We start from the raw sequence: 19,215 nt of genomic DNA, 5'->3' as shown, positions 1-19,215 counted from the left end.
GGTTCTAATTCATGACTGGACTACTGCAATGCACTCAACATGGAGCTACCCTTGAAGATAGTCCAGAAGCTGCAGCCACTGAAGAATGTAGCTGCAGATTATTGAGTGGGGTAGCTAGGTGGGAGCATACATCACTGGCCCTGAAAGCACTGCACTCCCTGTAAGCTACCACACCATTCAAGGTTTCGATACTGGTGTACTAAAGCCATGAACAGTGCCAATGTGTATGACCCATGGGGTGGCAACTCAGGACAGAGCCTTCTCTATAGCAGTGCCCTGGTTTCTGAACTCAGCAGTCTACCCAGCATCAGCTTCATGTAAACATGCTCTATAACAAGTCATATTATTAGTCCATTTAGCTCAGTAATATCTACTCAGACTAGTAACATTTGGTCAACAGTAGGAAATGATCCTTGCTAATCGTTTGAGAAACAAATGAATTACTTTTTCTCATGGACCAATGGGTAGGTTATTTACCTTCAGGGACAAGCTGCTTACATTGCAGTACTAATCCAATTTCTGAGAGGTTCCTAGACTCAAAACGATCTTCTGGCAATTACTCTTGTAGAAGAAAAGTTTGGCTTTCCTTTGAATGGATTAATTCGGTTGTCCAAGTGTCCCAAGAGTTTTGACCATCACTGAGCCATCACTGGAACATCTTTGAGGCAGCCCACCCTTTCGAGTTATGTGGAGCCCCCTCCCGTCTTTTCGTTTTCCATTTTTGTACATATTTGCTTTCTCACTGAGAAGCATGAAAACAAAGTCAGTTGTTAACAAATGTTAGCCTTTGTCCATGCGTCCTTGGAGGTAAACTAAGTTATATCAATTTCTAAGTAACTTTCTACAGTATTGAGAAACTGGCCTGACCTACTCTGCAATTGGCTGAGTAGTCGTGCAGCTTTCCCTAGTAACTGTGCCTATTTCTGAAACACAGGAAATCGTTACGTACAAAAAATGTCTGCTTTAACCAGGTTATTTTTGTTTCAGGTATGTGTTGTTAGCACAAAAAGAAAGAGGAGTTTCAAGCAACCTAGAAAGCTATGGGCCTGGTGGGTGGGCTCCAAAGGAGGAACATCTGACACAGTTCACAAGCACTTTGCATAAAGTATAGTTAAAACATGCTTTTGTAAGATGTTTCAGAGCATGGCGCTTTTTCAATCCTCAACTGCCAAACATGCAATCGAGTGTGTGCATGTGCATGTGAATGCGCATGTTATAGCCAGTTTGGGAAGGGGGCTGGGAAACAAAAACAAAAATCTAAGTATATGAAGCAAAATTAAGATGTTAAAACAATGTAATAAAAATGAATGAATTAATGAATACAAGCGTGCTCATCAAGGATCACACTGCTTTCACGCTTGTTGACTATCACTAGAATCAGGTTTACATAAGAGAAATTGGGTAGCACTTTTTCTGGATGCCTGATTTCTCTGCCTGAAAGAATGCTAGTCATCAGTGGCCTGCGGTCAGTGGGCTAAGCTAGTCCCCTAACTGTTCCCCTGGCACCTCCTTCCCAAAGTCCAGGAAGCTTCTGCCCAGCTTTGGGAGGAAGGTGTGATACCTTGAAGGGTCCAAAAGCCCTCCTACCACCTTCCCAAAGCCTGCCTGCCTTTGGGAAGGAGGCAGGAGGGCTCCAGGATCCTGTCAGAGGTATGGCACCTCTTTCCCAAAGCCCACAAATCTTCTGCCTGGCTTAGGGACGTGTGCTGCTCATGTGCATGACATCATTGCCCCCGCCCCACAATCATCCTCGCCAGCTGCTGCCTCTGGCCCTCACTGTTCCCCTGTGAAAAAATTCACTGCATGCCACTGCTAATCATGCATTTTTTTGATTTTAATTTTAAAAAGCACAGCTGAACTTTGATGGACTTGAATATTCCCTGGACCACTGCTTTTCAAGTATTGGGTTGAGACTCATGATTGAGTCATGGACTGATCTAAGGTCGGTAGCAACAGCAGCAACATGACCAACATCATACAAATATAGGGTTAAAAAAAGAAAGGAAGAAGAAGTGGGTTCCCAAATGCATGTTTTGGGTTACAGGTAGGTCCTAAGTCTGAAAAGGTTAAAAATTACTACCTTGCACAGCCTTCCCCAGGCATGTATCCTTCCCTGACTATGACCCAGAGATCTATGGAGGTATCAAAGTATGTGGACTTTGTTCAAAATTTGTTTTGCACTCTACACCAGCATGAAATTCGATATGATGAAGAGTGCTATGAAAATCTTTTTTTAAAAAACAGTAAGGTAAAATAAGACAGCGGTTCTATTCCATGTTCCACCACCAGAGATGCTTGTGCCTTTTCATATTTTATTTTCATTTCAGATTGCAGATGAGACTCGTTTGGCATGTTAGGAGAGCATTGTAAAATACCTTAAATGTCATATTACTATTTAATTCAATTTATTTCCCAGTCCTTCTCCAAAAGGAGCCCAGGGTGGCAAACACATTAGTATCATTAAAAACAATCACATTCTCTCAGCCAATTCTTTCAGGACTGCCAGGAACAGCATCTTTCAAGTCTCAAATGCCCAGGTAGGCAGGAATGTTTTTAAAATTCCTTCTGAAAATTAACAGTGAGAGAGACAAATGCATCTCACTAGAGAGGGAATTCCCACAAATGAGGAACAAGCACAGAGAAGACTCAGCACCATGCTAATGGTAAGAAAGCATGAAGAGAACATGGAATACAGTTCTACCTGTATGTGCTACTTTAGCTAGAGTTTTAGGAAGATGGTGTGTTTGTGTGGCAGGGATGTGTGTGTAAAAATGCTGTTATGTTGCCAACCTAGGACATTTAGCATCTTTGCTCCCCACTTCACTTTTCTGCAGTACATAGATCTAGGTTTATACTTGTCCAGATCCTACAAAGACGCTCATCCTACTAAAACCAAAGCTGGATTTTTAAGAGCAGTTATTCAAAAGCAAAGGCTGATTGCAAATGCCTAACCATAACTGCAATGTTTACAAATGCCTTTGTCTAAATAGCCAATGGGAAGGGCTACCACACCCCACCTTATACAATCACACAAAAACAAGAACATTGTATAAGTGTAACAGATTTTTTCTTAAAGTCAAAGGTGACCTTAACGCCTCCTACTAGACCACTAATATTTCATCAAAACCCATATTTGCAACAAAAATAGGGAGTGCAAGCAGTTCTCTTACAGCAGAATGGAAGTCAATAGGACAAACTGAAAACAATACACTAACTAACATTTACCGCTTTACTTGAAATTGATCTAGTAGCTAATGAGTTCTAAAAGTTGTTTGCTGTTATCAGTGGTATCACCAAATATGCTAGGCATGGATAACCGTTGCAAAACACTACATACTGTCACACAGCGTTGATCTGCTGCCAACACTACATGACAGACACAATGTATATTATCAAATACCACAAAGAAAAGCAAGTAGATTGGGCATTTCTCAGTACATTTTTTTATTTAATTTTTATACAAGATAAAAACACCAAGATACATAACCCAGGAACAAACAAAAACAATACCTCTCCAGTTTAAAAGGCCATAGATTGTTTAATTAGTCAAAAGCCTGGGAGAAGAGAAATGTTTTGCCTGGTGCCTAAAGATATGTAACAAAGCATTCCAATGGTTTTAACCCCATCAAGAGCAGGCCACCTCCCATCCACCCAGTCTGACCATCCACGAATAGTGCCTTAGTCTTATCTAGACTGAGCCTCAGTTTGTTGGCTCTCATCCCATCCATTATTGAGGCAAGACAAAGGTCTAGCACATCCACTGCCACACCTGCCAATGTAAAGGAGAAGCAGAGCTGTGTGTCATCACCATATTGCTGACCATGTACTCCAAAACTCTGGATTACCCCACTCAGTGGTTTCATGTAGATGTTAAACAGCACGGGGGGTAAAATCAAACCCTGAGAAACCCCACACTGAAGGCTCAATGGAGCTGAACAGCACTTCCCAATCATCACCCTCTGGAAATGACCATCCAAAGTAGGGCCACAACCATTGCCAAGCAGTTCTACCCACCCCTAAGTCAGACAGCAACTCTAGATGGATACCATGGTTGATGGTATGAAAGCTGCTGAGAGGTCAAGGAGAATTAAGAGGGACACATTTCGCCCGTCTCTCTCTCTCTCTCTCAACAGAGGTCATCATACTGAGCAATCAAAGCACTTTCTGTGCTAAAACTGGGCCTAAACCCCAACTGAAATGGATCTAGAAAATCAGTTTCCTCCAAGAGCGCCTGGATCTGGTCTGTGACCACCTGCTCAAGAACCATGTCCAGGTATTGGCCATTGGCCAGTAATTACTTAGATTTTGCAAATTCAGGGAGGATTTTAGTACATGAGAACCCACCCTAAATGCTGCAAAAGGCCTGCGACATACTGTTTATGCAGCCTCTGAACCAGGACTGTAGGTAACCATAGCAACCAGCTCAATTCTGAAGTGCACAGCAGATAAGTCAGGTGAGAAGCATTCACTGAAGTAGGTGCAGACAAATATAAATATTAATACATCAGTCATTGGCTAACATGAATGAAATTCCAGGAGATGGAAAAACACTACAAGCCAGATTTAAAGTAGGTCACAAAATGAGTTTACACACACTTGGGTGCCATTAACATCTAGCCATAAAACCTATGTTGATTCACTATTAAACCTGTGAAGACACAACACTTGAAAGGAAAATGTTCATTTCACAGTATCACATGAAGCCTTTATTTGAAAGCCTCTTTAGCTTCAATGAAATCTGCTCTCAAGATATGCTAACACAACATTTGTAACGCCAAAACACCTTAGTTTGTTATAAGAAGTAGCAAGCAAGACATTGTCTTGAGTTCGGGGGAGTAGTAGGCAGAATGCCTGGCTCCCCTTCTCATTCATGGTATAGATGCCTGGTGAGGTGATAGCCCAGGTAATGGGCCATTAAGGGAACAAAGGAAGGGGCTGTGCATGAGAAGACAAACGGGAAGGGGCCCCTCATTCAACTCATGGGTAGCTAGAAGAACAAAGGCAGAGTTGAGAGCTGAGAGTTGAGTAATGTGCACTAGAAGCGGGGGGGGGGGGGGCTGCAGACTGGGAAGTCAAAGAAAGTCAGAGGGATGTATGATTTCTGCTTGAATCCAATGCTGGGCCTTTGGGAGAACAAGATCCTCTCGGGCTGTTGATGTTGATGTTGTATGTTCAGGTTGTATATATGTGAAAATAAACCATACATCCTAAAGACACTACGGTCTCCGCTGTATCGCATTCTGAAGGAAAAAAGAACCCTGGGTAACTGCCCGGAATCCCTTTTGAATGTTGTACTGCTCAAATATTGGGGTGGTGAGCAACAATATGTAACTCATCTCTTTCTTATAAGAGTTGGTATCCTGTATCTTGTTAGAGAATAACTTTAGTGTACATGTTCCCCAAAAGTGTATTTCCATGTTTAGATTTCTTAATGTTTGCATTATCATATTTTCGTGGTTCAGGTTCATTACATACCAAATACTGAAGATGAAACTGCAATACAAACTGCAGAATATTTGTTCTCCATTAAATTGTTTTAATCATTATTTGATGATATAGTATGATGTAATTTCTATAAATCGCTTTAGGACTTCTGCTGGCTAAATTATGCCATGAGGATGACAATTGTGCAGTGAGGAGGATTCCCATCGCTGGAGAGTACAGGAATGTAATCCCCAAGTTTTCCTCTAATCTACTCTTATACATACAGAAAGTAGCCTGTTGCATATCATTCTGTGTTTTCCAAGTTGATTTATGGAAGAATTCAATGAACTGCTTTACTGTCATCACCTCATTATTATGCACTGTAAAATAATATGTTTAGTATTTTACCCTCCTAGTGACCCATTTTTTTGTCAGTCATGTTATGTTTTATTATTTACGTGTGTACATTTTTTAAAACAGAAATTATATATATATATATATATATATATATATATATATATATATGGAGCCTGATGAGACTAGCTATGCATAGTATATTTTTATTTTCTACCCCGGTACAAGATGGGCCTTGCTTAAATAAAGATAATCCACCAAGGTTTAATTTCCCCAAACTTGGACTGTAACCCCAATTGGCAGGTGAAGGGTCATCATGAAGAGAAGAGAAGAGAAGAGAAGAGAAGAGAAGAGAAGAGAAGAATGGAATGAGTGGATTGCAGCCTGGGGAAAGTATTCTGAAGAAGATGATGTGTTATGAAGGAGCTTTCCCAACATGGAGAATATACAATATAGTATAATTTCATTAGAGACTGATCAAGCCTGAAATACTCCTCTGATCTAGGGAACAACTGCAGCCACTCATTTATACTGTTTGCATAGCCTCATTCTTGCATGCCATGCTCCGAATGCCAGAGGAGGAAATACATGCTTTAAACTCAATCCAATATTAATCATGGAATAAGTAGCTTTGACAGCCACTTCCAAGTCTGAAGAATGCCGTCAACTTGGAGAACCTTGCTACTTGAAGTAGACCTACACCTAGTTCAGCAGATTTCACCACAATCTATAACAGCAGTGTTGAGGAATTTGTTCAGTATGAAGTGCCACTTAAGGACTGGTTGCAGGTGATTTCGGCAGTTTTCACTTAAAGAGCTGTTGACTTGCTTTTTAACATGGCAGACACCAATTCCAGATGTTACATACATATCCATAGCTTTACTGTTGGAGCCACCCTCAGATGCTGTATGAACAGGGAAATGAAGGCTTGTCTAATCGTGATCTTGCCACAGCATATGTATTAAGATGTCATCTTGAAGACTTTCATCAGTTTAGCACAGGCATAGGCAAACTCCGGCCCTCCAGATGTTTTGGGACTACAACTCCCATCATCCCTAGCTAACAGGACCAGTGGTGAGGGATGATGGGAATTGTAGTCCCAAACATCTGGAGGGCTGGAGTTTGCCTATTCCTGGTTTAGCAGCACACCAAAAAAAACACCCAGGACCCAGCATGATGATCTGCTAAGAAAGTGATGGAAGACAGAAAGCTGCCTTACACAGAGGCAGACGATTGATCCATCTAGCTCAGTATTGTCTGCACTGACTGCCAGTGACTATCCAGGTTTTAGTCTTTCAGAGTCTGGGGATTGAATCGGGGACCTACATGCAAAGCACTCGCCCTGCCACTGAGCCTCAACCCTGGAGTTCTGCAAAAACCAGCTTGATCCTCAGAGTAGTCGCTTGTTCCAAACAAGTCAACAGGATTTAATCTGGGGCACAATTTCTCAACAAAAACTGTTCATTTCAGATACTGTGGTAACCAGGTATGGACAACATTTTTTTTACCCTTACTAGCCCATAAAACAATTACTGTCATTCCTTCATACTGCTTCCCTTGTCCTTACATTACTTTTGAGGAAGCTGACAGGAAATAATTCCTGAAACTGGGAGGAGTATCCACTCCTGAGGGGGCTTTAAGTTTGTTGGCTTAGTTAACCCCTTCCCTGCCTTGCCAACTGAGAACAGCTCAGTACAATACTTATTGCATAAAGTACACAAAAATAATGGATAAAGAATATTCATATGCTTTTTACAATAATCACTTTTCTATCATATACTTTTGAATTGGACAGCTGCCTCCTTCTTTATCTTACATGAATGGTCACAAAAAGCTTTGCCCTCCAAAATGTTGAATGACAGAATCTGCAGTATCCAGTCAAATTTGTGAGTTTTTTGGATTCTGAATGTAGGTGTAAGAAAAGCCTACACATCTGCACAAATGGCAATTTGTCTGCTATTGACTCAGAATATGCTATTCAGAATCACTTTAGTTTCTGCAACTAAACTCTTTTCATGTATTGAAACAGTACACCAAAAAATATTCTTTTCTTACTAGCAAGAGGGTGCAAGGAGACCCTCCAATTACTCCAATTTTGGCACAGACTCTGAAAATACGTTGTAGTGGGTGATGCCAGGGGCGGTGGAAGGGGGGTGCAGTGGGGGCGGGCCTCCCCAGGTGTCACCACTGAGGGGAGTGACAAAATGCAGGGCAGCACTCACCTTGGGGCCTGCAACGTGCCCAAGCCATGTGTCTCTCCTGGGATTGACATGATGGCTTGGGCACCCACAGGCTCCGTGCTGCCCCAAACAGTCCGCCAACTGCCTCCCCCTCAGCCGTAGGGCAGCTGAGTGGGAGGAGGCAGGCAGACTCCTCGGAGGCCCTGCGGAGTGTCCTGCCCTGGCTTGCTCCGCCCTGCAAGTGGCTGGCCCTACCCCCACAGGCAGCTGGCTCCGCCCCTGGGCGCAGGGCACGGACACACACCACCCAATTGGTTTGCTCCGCCACTGGGTGAAGCACATGCCCAACAAAACCAGGTGTGGGAAACCTTTGACCCTCCAGATATTGCTGAACTCCCATTCCCATCATCCCAGGCAATTGGTCATGCTTGCTGGAGCTGATGGGAGTTGTATTTCAGCAACACCTGGAGAGCCAAACATTCCCAACACCCAGTGGCGTAGCGTGGGTTGTCAGCACCCGGGGCAAGGCAAGTAATTTGCGCCCCCTAACCCGGTAGGGGCAGAGAGCTGCGAGTGCGAGCGCGCCCCCCCAGATGTTGCGCCCGGGCCCCCCTGCACCCCCCACACTACGCCACTGCCAACACCTGAACAAAACATTTCCCTACCCACTTCAGTATCATGTCTTTAAATCAAGGGCCTCCCCCACCTGTTTTATTACATGTGTATCCTGCAACATCTTCTTGACATAATAATAGAGAATTAGTGCTGGATTTATCCTGCTTTAGCTTGCTCAGCAATACTTCCACAGTTCCACCACATTGCTGCTGTTCAGAGGGGCTATGGTACAACAAAAGCAGCCCTAAAAATTGTTTTTGTGGTATAAAGAGGTGTGCTATTTTCCTGGAAAAAGAGGTGCTGAGACTCACTATGAAGGCCTCCCTTGTTCTCTTATAATGGCACTGGTGCTCACCCGAGAGGTGCCAGAACTGAGTTCCAGCAAGTTCCGGCTTTAAAAAAGCCCTGATAAAGAGAGATGGGATTTCAGTGGAAGTTACCGAATATGCACCTATTGGAAACGAAGAAGTGTGACCATCCCAAAACCTTTGCATGTGCAAATAGCACTGAGAGCAGGACTGCGTGTAATGACTCCAGTAGCACTGTAAGCACCAATCATCATGAATGTGCAATAAACAGGATATCTGGAGGGGCCCCAAGACACTATCCTTCAACCTTGTGTTCTAACAAGGTTAGATTCAAAGTGAAGCACTTTTATATCCCAGGAGCTCATCAAGTATGTGCTCAACTTTGACTGGAAACTGGGTTTACAATATTTCTGCAAGTTAATTGTCATCAACACAGATATACAATTTGCGAGAGCACTACGTGAAATAATGAATTATCCAACAAACTAATCATGTTATTACAAGCTCCCCAATTTCTGGGTGGTGAGAAGCTTCAGGAGCGTAGTGCTTACTCAAGTTTGAGTCTACTGTGGAATGAGGCCAGCAGTGTTTTGTAATATTTGTGCTTATATACAAATAAATGGGATAAAAACGCTCTACCACGTTCCAATGTTCAGCGCCGCATCAGGGACAACCAGCACCTCAAAATGCTTCCAAAACCAACTCAGCTCCCATTTGCCTTTCTCCCAAACTGCCAGGCCTTCATATAGAGAGTTAAAAACAACATCCCCAGGCAAAGGAGGAAGACAGACATGGTTCTCTTCTCCAAATAGTCTGGGGCTATTTTCTTAGTCACTGCTAAAGCCTGCTATTGACAGCCATCAGCTAATCTCCTGAACAAAGGGAAAGAAATGGGCAATTTTACCAAGACTACCAACAAATTCGAGCTCTGGAGTTGGAAAGAATCCCAAAGATCACCCAGTCAAACCAAAATCCCACATCATGGTGTGAAATGTAGGGCATACACAGCTGCACATAAGAATAGCGGTCAACACAGGTGGGTTTTTGTTTTTTAACCCCTGTGAATATGCCTTCCAAACTTTCATGCTTCAAAAGACACACTTACCTGTCTCTACCCCAAAAGATGATGTCCTTGTCAGTTTTGCCCTTCTCCCCTGTGCCTTTTTCCCTTTATCAAAAAGAATTATTTGCACTATCATCTGGTGTCCAACTCCCCCCCTTTCTAGAATAAGCCACAAGACTGTTCAACCGTAGGAGGATCCTTTGTGATATCCTAGCTGCTCAGTCGGTCAGTACACTGCACAGGCGGGTCGGGGTTAGACTGCTGAGCAATCCCCAGTCAGCCAGGAAGCTCACTAGGTAACCTTGGGACAGTCATGCTCTGTCAGCCTAACTTACCCACAGGACAGTTTGGCAAGGACAAAATGAAGGCGAGTGTGATATACACTACCTTGGAGAAAGGGCGAGATAAATACTGCAATTAATAATTCTGCTTCCGACTGACAAAAGTTGTCACACGCCCTTCTGAGTTTGCTCCTCAAGAGGAGACTGTGTACTTAACAGGATGATGAGCACACTTTCCGGAGCAGCGCAGCTCCTATTTTCATACACGTCTGCATGCAATATTATTTGTTGGTCTATGAGAATGCAGAATGCTGGTCTGATCCAGCAGAGGTCTTCTTATTGGAGCTTCTGTACAAAAATAATACGTATCTTGGATAGAAGTGTGGGTGTCCTGCCCATCTTCTCAGCCACTGCAAGTTCATTTCCTCAGGGATAAGAGGTTTTTATTTATTTTCAAATAAATTGTATGTGCAACTTTTTGGCCCTCAGGAATGCACCCTAAAAGCAGCTTAAAATAAAGCAATTAAAGCATAATTTCAACCCAATTGAGTAATCAAACAGAGAAGCATATTTCTCCTGAAATATTTCATGTGGCATTTTGACAGTTCCACAAAGGATGGCATCGTGGTAGAGGTGGGCTGCCCAGAGGGGAAAATGTGACAAGCAGTGTCACTTTCCAAAGCAGCGGTAAAAGTGCACCTTCAGGGGCTGCCATAACTGTCAGACCATTGGTCCATTCTAGCTCCATACTATCAACAATGACTTTACCCATGAGCCCTTCTTCCACACCATCATCTCCAGAGCAAGGAGCCAAATGTTCCAAGAGCAGCAAAGTAGTGCCCCAAATATAATTCACCATGATGCTTTGGCTAGCAGGCTGAACAACACAGTTCTCCTGTAGCGGCTTCAATATTCCACTTTTATTAGCTATAAAATGAACACTCTTATTGTATATTAATCCCACCTCAATATGCTAGACAATGATGAATGTATGAAGTATAGATTGCTTTTTTCTATCAAGCCAATCCATTTAGAGTCCCTGGAACAAACAGGCTGATATGTATTCTGATGTGACCCTGTTTCTCACACACACACACACACACACACACACACACACTATTGTGTTTGGGACTTGGCTTAAAAATGAACCTCATCAAGTTTCAAGATTCTTTTGATCAGACGGGGGCATATACACACTGAACTGAACATTTTCCTTTTCCTGTAGTAATTAAGTTGCATTCTTACTGTAGTAACTAGCCATCCTGAAATCACTTCCTTCTGTTTTACCATATCCATTACTTTAAAAATAGAAAAGACAAGGGTTCCCTGAATAATGATTTATTTATGTTCTAAATATAGATCATCATCTCACTCACATCAGGTTTCAAGATTTTTAAAGTAACAGGCACCATAAAGAATGCTTTTAAAGTCTTTACCCAACACTTTCCAGATATGATCCATTCTCTGAAGAGTCAAGTCAGAAAATATTTATAGCTTTAAACATCACTTTGTTTGCAAGCTTTATTGCAAACTACTTTGTCGTAAACTAAACCTTATTAAAACTGCAGCTTCTAGGAGCCGTGTTGCGTGAGTGATCCACAGACCCACTACAATCTATTAAGAGGAATGACCTGCACTTAAGATTCTGGAGGGCAAAGTTAGCCAGTCGCAACATTAGTCATCAGCCTTGCTTTGCAATGCAGTGCATTTATCTTGTCTAAGCCACCGTTTCTCAAATAGGGCCAGATGCGGCCACCAGGAACAATTGATCTAGGAAACTGCTTTAACGTGGCCACAAGTGGTTTCTATGAGATACTAGCTGTTGTCTGCATCTTGAGACCAGAAGGAATGTTTTGCCTCTGGTTTAGAGCCCTTCTGAGAAGTCCATCCAGGTGTGCTCCCTGAATTGACAAAGTGATTTGGGGATGTGGGTCCCTCCGGATCTTGGGGGGGGGGGGTTACTCAGGAGATGCATGCTTAGAGAGTACAAACTCCCGAGACCTGTGGGGGTGGGAAGTCTCATGTTCCACTGCTCCTGATCTGTGGGGCTCAGGCTTGGTCATGATGCTGGGACCTGGGTTGTCCTCCAGTGCCACTGGACTAATGATTGGGCTGGCCATCAGTGTTGGGGCCTAGGTTGCTGTTCTGAGTCCACAGATCTGCCACTGATCCAGCCAGCAACTCCGCATCAGAGCAAAGGCTACTGCTTTAGGCAAGGGTTATGACAAGCTATAGAACAGTGTGAAATTGGCTTCTTGTTGAGCACTGGTCTGCATCTCTATGCTGTTGAAGTTGCTAGAAAGAAAGTGAAGAGATCCCTCAAAAACATATGCAAGTGAAGCTTAATATGCAGAGGCGCAGCACAGGGTCTTCAACAATCGCTACCATGTGGGCTTAGATCCTTGCACAAGAGCCCTTATCCTCCTCTCATGCACACACAAGCCTTCCCCCAAATGTAGACATTGCATAATGTCCAGCCAGTTTACTACATCACCCTAGCATCCTTGGTACCCAAAAAAGTCTTAGCGGTACTGGGGATTTGAATACAATTTCCCAGCACTGAATAATGCTTTCCCTTTTTTGTGGAAGTGTCCAGTTCCACAAAAAAGGTAGTTCAATTGAGGCTTTTTTGGACTTAGTTACTAATGAAAACTTAGTCATCTGCATCCACCACCACATCTGCCCTTGAAGTCAGCTAGGAGAAGTGGCATACCAGGGAAGCTATATCTAAAATAAGTCCAAAAGCATTTAAGGTCAATAAAGATATTCAAGTACCAAAATAACACCACAAGTATTTTGATGTGTGTAGATAAGGCAGATCATACAACAGGCCATCATGGATTTTCCATCTGATAAAGCCAGGCATAGGCAAACTCGGCCCTCCAGATGTTTTGGGACTACAGCTCCCATCATCCCTGACCTGTGGTCCTGTTAGCTAGGGATGGTGGGAGTTGTAGTCCCAAAACATCTGGAGGGCCGAGTTTGCCAATGCCTGGATAAAGCCTTCGCAGTGTTATGAAGCAGCTACCATGGCTATGATCTGTAAGCTTAACATTTAGTTCTGCCTAACCTGGGACAAAGGGACGCAGGTGGTGCTGTGGGTTAAACCACAGAGCCTAGGGCTTGCTGATCAGAAGGTTGGCGGTTCGAATCCCCGCGACGGGGTGAGCTCCCGTTGCTCGGTCCCTGCTCCTGCCAACCTAGCAGTTCAAAAGTGCGTCAAAGTGCAAGTCAATAAATAGGTACCGCTCTGGCGGGAAGGTAAATGGCATTTCCATGCGCTGCTCTGGTTCGCCAGAAGTGGCTTAGTCATGCTGGCCACATGACCTGTACGCCGGCTCCCTCGGCCCATAAAGTGAGATGAGCGCCACAACCCCAGAGTCAGCCACAACTGGACCTAACAGTCAGGGGTCCCTTTACCTTTAACCTGGGACAAAGTGAAGAACTCTTACACCGGAATGCTCACCCGTTCACACATTCTCCCATGTACCATCTCATGATCTGTGGGTGCCAGTGCCTGCATGGAGCTGAGCTGGGCCAAACCAATTCCAGCAATGCAAGCCTGAGGCTGATCAGATTCTAGCAAATGTATAGTATTCACTTTTGATCCAAGAAATCAAAGTGCAGCCTTTATAATGAAAGGACTAGTCAAGCTGATCTTACAAGTATCAACAAGGTTTTTCTAGCATACTTTTCTAGCCTCATCCTTTCAGAGGCTCCAAATATTCAAATGTGTGTTATTGCCAATAACACACGTGAACTTTTCAGATTAAAGAACTTGCTTATTAAGCACCAACATGTTAAAAGTGCACAACTTTAATGCTACCTTTCTTGCTGAAAATATTATCTGGAATAGAATAGGTTTTTACAATCTCCCCCCCCCCCCATGAGAATGGCAAGAAGAAGAAATCAGAACAAGTTTCTGGCTTGAACATTTAATCATCAGAATCTGTCTGAGGATTTGCTTTCCTGTAGGCATAAGAACTTGCAGCTTCATTAACCATTTATTTTACAATAATTATACCTAACACATGTATGAATCCAAAGTCATTTCCTGTCTCTGAAATTAATTATGCTTATGCACTAATTATATACTGTATTTATATTTTACTTTTCTTATTATAACCCGAACGGTCAGTAAAATTACCACTTGCCTTGATGCACCTAAAGGAGCTAAACACACTTTCCAAAAACGATCAAAGGAGGAATGAGCAACACTCAATGTCTCCCCCAAGAGCCACAGAGTCTTTAGTGGAAGGTGGGGCAGGAAGACATGAATTCTCCCACTTGAACCTTCCATATCATTGAGGCTGGCTGGCACTTTGAACAGAAGCACTCAAGTTAGAAGGCAAGGACACGGCAACATTTCACATTCACATCTTGCAGACTTCAGGTGATTCCTTGACCAGTCTTGCCAAAGCACTGAACACCATACCTAACTCAACTAAAGCTGTATAGAATAACGCCCCTGACAAGCTGTGCAAGTGTTGCACTATGCAGCTCCACCCAATAAGACAAAACCATCAGAACAAGATCTAAATTGGCACAATTTACTGACAAAGCTTCTTCCAGCTACGACAGTACACTTCACTTAAAACAATGGAAGATGTATATTCTACACTGCATTAATATTTAGACATTTTCCTTTGATGTGTGCTGCAAGAAACTAATGAAGCCTGCCCTCAGGTTCTTAATTCTTTACTAGCTTTCAGTTAGGCTAGATGCCCAAGAAGCCATTAGAACATAAAACAGAGGAGAATTCATCCCAAATGCTTTTTCTGGCCTATTTCTAGATGCTATAGAAGTAGCTACATGTGGAGTGCCATAATGGAGGACCATCATTGTTTACAATGGACACAATGACTATGTTCCACCTCTGCTGTTAGAGGCAGCTTGCCTCTGAATGCCAGTTGCTGGGGGATCACAAGTAGAGAAAGCAATAAAGTGGTACCTTGGGTTAAGAACTTAATTCGTTCTGGAGGTCTGTTCTTAACCTGAAACTGTTCTTAACCTGAAGCACCACTTTAGCTAATGGGGCCTCCTGCTGACACTGCTGCACGATTTCTGTTCTCATTAACCCGAGGTACTATTTCTGGGTTAGCGGAGTCTGTAACCTGAAGCATCTGTAACCTGAAGCGTCTGTAACCCAAGGTACCACTGTATTGCCCTCAGGTGCTGCCTGCAGGCTTCTGTGAGAGCATGATGCTGGACTAGATGGGCCTTCAGCCTGATCCAACCAGGCTCTTCTGCTTAATTCATTCACATATTAAGCAGGGAGGGGAGGTGTCCAATTCTGAACCTCCCCCAATGTCTTACCCTTCTCCCATTCAATGACTGCTCTCTCCAGCCAAGTTCACCTCATGTACTGGAGTGAAACAGGCAGGGAAGTGCCTGAAACTATTGTGAGGCAAAGTGTAAAGAGTTCAAGTCTCTTTCCCAGCATACTTCTTTTTGTGACAAAAGTAGACCTTTATCCATTAATATGCTGAATGTGTGAACAATCACGACTACCTCCACTTTGGCCCTCAGTGAGACAAAAAAGGGGGGGTCTTTAAGTGTGTGCACATGGAGCATTGCAGCAGGGAGATAAGCTGCTACAAAACACTAGCATGTCAGTGAGTTGACTAGGCTATCACCCTTTGCCCTAACTTAAGTTTTCTAATTCCACAGGATTTTTGTATGGAGTTACATTCAATGAGCTCTCACCCTGAGTTTGAAATACTTCAGCAGAGATTCAGGTTTGCCACCTCAATGACAACTAGACTTCCAAGGTCATCACTAGAACTAGATATGGGAGGTCTGTAAATAGTCAATTTCTGAAATTGCTGAAAGCAACAACAACTGAACAGCACACAAATTTGGGAGAGGAAAAGAGAATTGAATCTGGACCATGGGGGTCAGGGTGGGATGAGGAAAGGAGTTTTGGCTTTTTTTGCCCCACCTTGGAACCATTAATCCCAATTGCAATCAACCACAAGCTTCTTTGTTTCATAGGACAATATTACAGGTATGATACCTGTGTCCCCCCTTGACAAGGTATTGGGGAAATAGCAGCTTGAGAGTGGGGGATAATTTTCATTGGGAAAATAGTGCAGAGTTGCAAGTCTCCATTTCCCAAACAACCAAGGTTTTGATCTAAATCATAACCCCCTTCCCAGCTGTTATTTATAGTAATAATACTAATAATTTATTATTTGTACTCCCCCCCCATCTGACTGTGTTGCCCCAGCCATTCTGGGTGGCTTCCAGCATATATAAAGACATTGTAAAACATTAAACCTTAAAAAGCTTCCCTATACAGGGCTGCCTTCAGATATGTCCTGAAGGTAATATAGTTACAGTACTCATTTAATTCTTTAAGAAATTTATAGTCGGAAATAACACAACCACTCTTTCCCCAATTTGCTATTTGAACAGAAGCTAACTATCATAGCAAAGTCAAAAGAACGTAAGTCCAAAAGCAATTCAATCCTGCTAGAAATCAAGCATTCATTCTTCCAATCAAATATAAATTGTGCAAGACACTATTTGCTAACCTGTCCTTAGGGACAACTCATCATCCCCGAGGAAAGCTGATTCTTGCTTTCCCCATTATACATACTGAACTGTCACTCACTGTTCTTTCACCAGGAAAATTCCCAACATGTAAGTAAAGGAATAAGCAGCGTTCTTATTTAACATGTCCAAGCACAAGCCTGGACACATTCCACTGAACTCCAACATGAAACAGTCTCTGTAGGAGAAAAGGACTGCCAACTCCGTTGCAATGAACCGCCAAAGGCACTGATCTATTTTTTTCTCTCTGGCACTAAGTTGACTACAGACAAGATTAAGGTAGGCAACACTCACGATTTAAAAATATATCTAATCACTCCACCCCACCTCCCATGCTCCTCTCCTTACAGAAACATCTAGTAACATACGACCTCTAGTTAGTATGCAAGGCTGACAGAAGCACTCACTGGTTGCGATGTCCTCCCCATTTTACGCATTATCCGAAAGCGGAGAGCCCACTTAGCCTAACAAATTAAGGCTGGCCTCAGATATTAAAACAGTTTCCATCTCTTTGCACTTTAAACCTGCGATCTGAGATCACACTGAGAGGTTAGCAAACCGACAGCTCCGCGTACACTAATGAATATCATTATCAACAGTACGTGGTATAGCAGGCTGGTGGGGTTTTGAGCCAAGGAAGAGGCAAATAAACCATTCATAGAAGTGAGCGCGCTCCTCCGCGTTGCCGGCCGAGGATTTGAGCTAAGCCGCTGTAGGCAGAAGCGCGGAGGGTAATGAGCATCACATGATCCCGAGGAGAAGCGCCGCATGCAGGAACACCCAGAACCCCCCACTCAGCACACCTATGGCAAAATAGACACGGATTTGTTTTAAGGGGCAACAACGTGCCCTTTTATTTGGTTGTGGGAAGTGGGAATCTTGCATAGCTTCTCTCTCTCTCTCTCTCTCTCTCTCTCTCACACACACACACACACACACGCACACACACACCCTTAAGAGGGCGAAGCTGAAGGGGAGACAGAACACGGGAATGTCATTTAGAGGTGGCTTCATTCAGATTCACACACACACATTCCCGGCGTTTTCCTCAGCCAGGGAGATCTTCACACTCCGGTGCAATTTATAAAACGACCGTGATGAAAAGGAATCCCCAATATGCAAATGAGAGGATTAAAAATGGCATGCAGGTTAATTAAAAAAAAATGCGATCAAATCAGGAAAGCGGTTTTGTAGAAGGCGCTGGAGAGGCAGCGAGTTGCTCAGCCTCCCTGCTCGCCAGGATGCCGCTTCCCGAGGCGGGGAGAGCGGATTTAAAGTACTTGTGGCTCCTACTTGCTGGGCGCTCTCCGGCCAGCCGGGAGCCGCGGAGGGCTGTGGGGTGTGTCTGGGGGCCTCGACGGGGCGCCCTTCCCTCCTGCCTTTCGGATCCGGGCCCCGATCACCCCGAAGGCTCCCTCCCTCCCGGGATCAGTTCCCCAGCCAGGAGTACCTCGCAGCCGTAGAGTTGCCCGAGCTGCTCCACGATCCACTCCTCCAGCACGAGCCTTTTCCGCAGCTCCTTGCGATCGTATTTGACCGTCACTTTGCCCTGCTGGTGGCGCCGCTGCTGCTGCTGAACTTGCACCACCGCCGCCGACGGGGCCACCGACTCTTCCCGGGACGAGCCGCCGCCGCTCTGGAAGAAAACGCGGTTCCCTCCGCCTCCTCCGGTGGCGGCGGGCCCCGGCTCGCTGCCCCCGGTCGCCACCGACATGGTCTGCTTCAGCCCCTGCTGCGCGGGGAGACCCGATCCTCCGGGGGTCTCGGGCTGGCGGGGGGCTCTGCTACGGCTGCCCGCCGAGGTGCTCTATGCCCGCCACGCCGCCGTGCGAGAGCGCGCTGCCAGCCCTGCCTGCACCTGCAGCTCGCAGCCTCTCATCGCGCTGCTCTCGCCGCCGGTTCAGCCTTGGAAGGAGGGGCGGGGCGTCCGGCGGCCTGGAAACGGGGCGGGGAGAGCGCCTTAAAGGCGCAACTCGCCGCCCGCCTGACGTCAGGCAGATTCCCGCCCCCCTCAAGCGCTTCTTGGGGTTACCAACGTTCCCCACTGCCAGTGCTCTTGTGCCTTTAAGTAAGCAAGCTTCATTAGGGCTACCACTTTGAGACACACTTTGTGACTGCATGGTGGCTAGGCTGGAATTCATCAGGTGAAGCTTTGCCCAAGGTTCACCTGCTGAATTTCCTCCCACCTGTTCATCATCATCATCATCATCACCATCATTTATTATTTATACCCCGCCCATCTGGCTGAGTTTCTCCAGCCACTCTGGGTATATTAAAAACAAGATAAAAACATCAAACATTAAAATCTTCCCTGAACAGGGCTGCCTTCAAATGTCTTCTAAAAGTCAGATAGTTGTTTAGTTGTTCATGCAGGTGGGTCCTTCTCAAAGAGACCCTGTTCCTTTAAAATACTGACACCCAGAGGGGTTTTCAAG

General features: G+C 44.4%; 1 protein-coding gene across 1 annotated transcript in view; it reads right to left on the bottom strand.

The window, feature by feature from the left end:
- PPP1R14C (protein phosphatase 1 regulatory inhibitor subunit 14C) overlaps positions 1–18,684 on the bottom strand; it is a 50,108-nt gene extending 31,424 nt beyond the window's left edge. The window contains exon 1 of the mRNA XM_080998428.1: positions 18,231–18,684. Coding sequence (XP_080854554.1) covers positions 18,231–18,494 — 264 coding nt within the window. The 5' untranslated portion in view covers positions 18,495–18,684. The remainder of the gene's footprint in view (positions 1–18,230) is intronic.
- Positions 18,685–19,215: the final 531 nt, after the last annotated feature.

Source organism: Podarcis pityusensis (assembly GCF_964106645.2).
Source record: "Podarcis pityusensis genome assembly, chromosome: 3".
In the NCBI taxonomy this organism is placed as follows: domain Eukaryota; kingdom Metazoa; phylum Chordata; class Lepidosauria; order Squamata; family Lacertidae; genus Podarcis; species Podarcis pityusensis.
This window is presented reverse-complemented; position numbering and strand designations above follow the sequence as displayed.